Source organism: Perissodus microlepis, chromosome 16 (assembly GCF_051167445.1).
Source record: "Perissodus microlepis isolate ML-2025 ecotype Zambia chromosome 16, ASM5116744v1, whole genome shotgun sequence".
Classification (NCBI taxonomy): Eukaryota; Metazoa; Chordata; class Actinopteri; order Cichliformes; family Cichlidae; genus Perissodus; species Perissodus microlepis.
Genome location: NC_140476.1, coordinates 28,259,616 through 28,263,154, shown reverse-complemented (window position 1 = coordinate 28,263,154; position 3,539 = coordinate 28,259,616). Strand labels below are relative to the sequence as shown.

Sequence of the window (3,539 nt, the reverse complement as noted above, 5' to 3'; positions counted from 1 at the left end):
CACCTGGGCGGAGCTTGTGCAGCAGGTGGCCAAGTCCCTGAGGAGGGCGGGGCTCACGGCCAACCCGAAGAAGTGTGCGGTTGGACGGAGGGAGGTACAGTATCTGGGGTACCACTTGGGGGGCGGGCAGGTGCGCCCACAGGTGGAGTAGACGGAAGCTATTGCATCCTGCCCACGCCCCAAGACTAAAAAGGAGGTGAGACGGTTTCTGGGGCTGGCAGGTTTCTACCGCCGTTTCGTGCCGGGGTTTGCGCAGCTGACCAGCCCCTTGACCGATCTCACACGAAAGGGTGCTCCAGATCTGGTTCAGTGGACGGGGCCGTGCCAGGCGGCGTTTGTGCAGGTGAAAAAATCTCTCTGTGGGGAGCCGCTGCTTCACACTCCTAACTTTCCCCTTCCTTTTGTTCTGCAGACTGATGCCTCGAACAGAGGGCTGGGGGCCGTTTTGTCCCAGCAGGTAAGGGGGACCGACCGTCCCGTTCTTTACATCAGCTGGAAGCTGGCAGAGCGTGAATGACGGTACAGCACCGTGGAGAAGGAGTGCTTGGCTATCCGGTGGGCGGTCGACTCCCTTCGCTATTACCTCCTGGGGCGCTCATTCACCCTCTGCTCGGACCATGCCCCGCTGCAGTGGCTCCACCGCATGAAGGATGCCAACGCCCGGATCACCCGGTGGTATCTGGCTTTACAGCCCTTTAAGTTCAAGGTGGTCCATAGGCCGGGGGTGCAGATGGCTGTGGCCGATTTCCTCTCTCGCTCGCGGGGGTGGGGGGGTGGAGGGGAGTAGGTTCGGCCGGACGGCTCCCCGGCCTAAGTCGGGCGGTGGGGGTGTGTGGCGGAGGTGTGGTCCCGGGCGCGGCTGCAAGGGAGGAGTGGTGCAGTGAGCTCAACGGGGCGGTGCTGGAGACGCAGGCGGGAACAGCTGATGGCGTTTGGACTGATGATGGTTTCCTTCCCCTTTTTTAGTGAGACGGGAGAGGAGCGGAGGGGAAGCTGGGAATCAGCTGAGACCGGAGCTGTCAGACTGTGGACTGTCATAACAAATGAAAACTAAAAATAAACGTGGCATCTGGCGACAAACAACTGTGCGTGTGTGTACGTGTGTGAAGTGCATTTCACACTGTCCTTCATGGCCTGGGCTCAGAATATTTACTAGAAGTGCTTCTCCTGTACCAGCAAGCACTTTGGTTATGGAAAGTTATATGCAAATAATAATAATAATGATATTTTATTATTATTTTATCTACACTACTAAGTCTACCCACCTGAGTATGAGGTATGATGTATGATGATAGATCATACAGACAAAAATATCAACTGATAAAGTTTGGTGAAGTTGTTTACATGTTCTTGAAGAACTTAATGAGTCCCATTGAGAATGGGAAGTTGTCTGATAAAACAAAGCCACAGAGCCAATTACTTCTTAGTTCGGTGCTGGAAAAGTATTACTACAATACATTAAGACATTTCATTTGTTTTTTAATGAATACCATTTATGTCATCTAGTTGTATAGTAAATAACATTTTTGTTCATTGAATGGATGTTGAATTAAATGTAACATTGTTAACTCTAGGTGGGTTTGCAGAATTGCACAAATACAGATATCTTTATTTTGTGGTCATATTTACACTTTATATTCTGATACTCTGCTGTAATTCCACTATAGTGTACCTTATCTGGACTCACAAAAACCTTCACGAACCAATGTACATATTTATTGCAGCTTTGTTAATCAACTCTGTTCTCTACAGCATGATTATCTATCCAAAGCTCTTATCTGATGTTTTGTCTGAAAAACAGATGATATCATATCCACTCTGTCTTTTCCAAGGTTTATCATATTACACCTCGGTTGGTTCAGACTTTTTACTGTTGGCAGCAATGGCATATGACAGGTATGTGTCTATATGTAAACCCCTGCAATATCCAGTTATTATGAATAGAATAACTATATATGTATGTCTGATTTTAGCTTGGCTTATACCTGCTTTTGAAACCTCAGTGATGGGTGTGTTGTATTCGAATGTCAAACTCTGTAGCTTTACCCTGACAGGGATTTTTTGTAACAATTCACTTTACAAGCTTCAGTGTGTGCCCTCAGTCGCAATATCTATATATGGTATCGTCATGTTGATAAACATTGCCCTTCTACCTTTGCTTTTCATACTTTTTACATACATCAGGATTCTTAGAATATCGTACCATTGTTGTAGAGAAGTGAGGAAAAAAGCTGTAAAGACATGTTTACCCCACCTGCTGGTGTTAATCAACTTTTCCTGTTTTATTTTCTTTGATATAATTATAGTTCGACTGGATTCTGATCTATCCAAAACTCTTCGTTTGACATTGACGTTTCAGTCAATTGTATTCCATCCTCTTTTAAATCCAGTCATATATGGACTCAAAATGAATGAAATATTCAAACATATCAAAATATTGTTGTCAAGTTTAATAACACTGGTATTACTGCCCTATTATCAAATGTATGGCATATAATTTGAAATTGTAATGCAAACTAGATAATGGAGTACCTTTTCTCCGATTTTACATACTAGACAGAGGAAAAGAGATCAAATTTATAGAAATGTCATGACATTTATGTAAATGTTGATTTCTGTTCTTCTATTGATGACAACATAATGGTCATAAAACAAAGACAAACAATTTCTTAAACTGTTTCTGGTAATGTTTAAATTCTAAACAGCTTATATGCCTGCATTTCACATTTTCCCTTCTTTATTGTCATAGATTATTATTTACTATTGTATATTCACATAAAAATAATTTAGTAGAATGAATCAATTAGTAGAAGTCTCTCTTTGATGCTGACAAGCATGTGAATATTCATCACAGTGTCTTCTGTTTTCTCAGTTATATATATTTATGCAGCTAAATAAGCTAATTAAAATTTACACTTCTCTGGGTAAAAAAATAGATTTTTCTGTTGATCCTATCATCAGAACACTTTGAAGCCTTTAATTTGTCCACCTATCCATTTGGTGTATCTCTTCATGTAATGTGGTAGGTATTTGTAGAGGAAGGATAGACAGTCACTGACACACGCTCACGTTGTGGCTTGTGATGGTCGACGGCTGACCACATGACCAATTGCAAAATCACCTCCATCAGCTACATGAAGTTTACAATACTTAAAAAAAATAGTTTTTTTTTAAATGAAAAATTCTTTTGAACTTTCCATAACTCATTATTTATAAACGTAATATAGTGTATTGTATAGTGTAATGTGTAAATTCAATGCTAATTTCTAACTCTGTTAAATTTAATAAATTCTGTTTTCATGAATACCTGGATGTTAAATGTAATTGTTACACTTTGTAAAACAGAACACTCATTTTATTAAAGATGAAATAATTTAGACAGTTTTTAACTCCCAGTGATGCTGCAGTGTTCATTTGACTTTGAGACCTGAAGCAGACAGAGTTTTGGACCCGTGTTAAGACATTTTTTCACAGATTTTTGAGCACTGTGTACCACCTAAAATTGGTTCAAGGTCAGTATGCACAGCCAGAATTCATAC

The 3,539-nt window shown here is 41.3% G+C and overlaps 1 protein-coding gene across 1 annotated transcript; it reads left to right on the top strand.

Annotated features, from left to right (window-relative positions):
* The first annotated feature begins 1,534 nt into the window (after positions 1 to 1,534).
* On the top strand, positions 1,535 to 2,497 carry LOC146371124 (olfactory receptor 6N2-like). Its single transcript, XM_084955048.1, has one exon. The coding sequence runs from the start codon at positions 1,538 to 1,540 to the stop codon at positions 2,495 to 2,497; it is 960 nt and encodes a 319-aa protein (XP_084811174.1). The 5' UTR covers positions 1,535 to 1,537.
* The last annotated feature ends 1,042 nt before the right edge of the window (positions 2,498 to 3,539 follow it).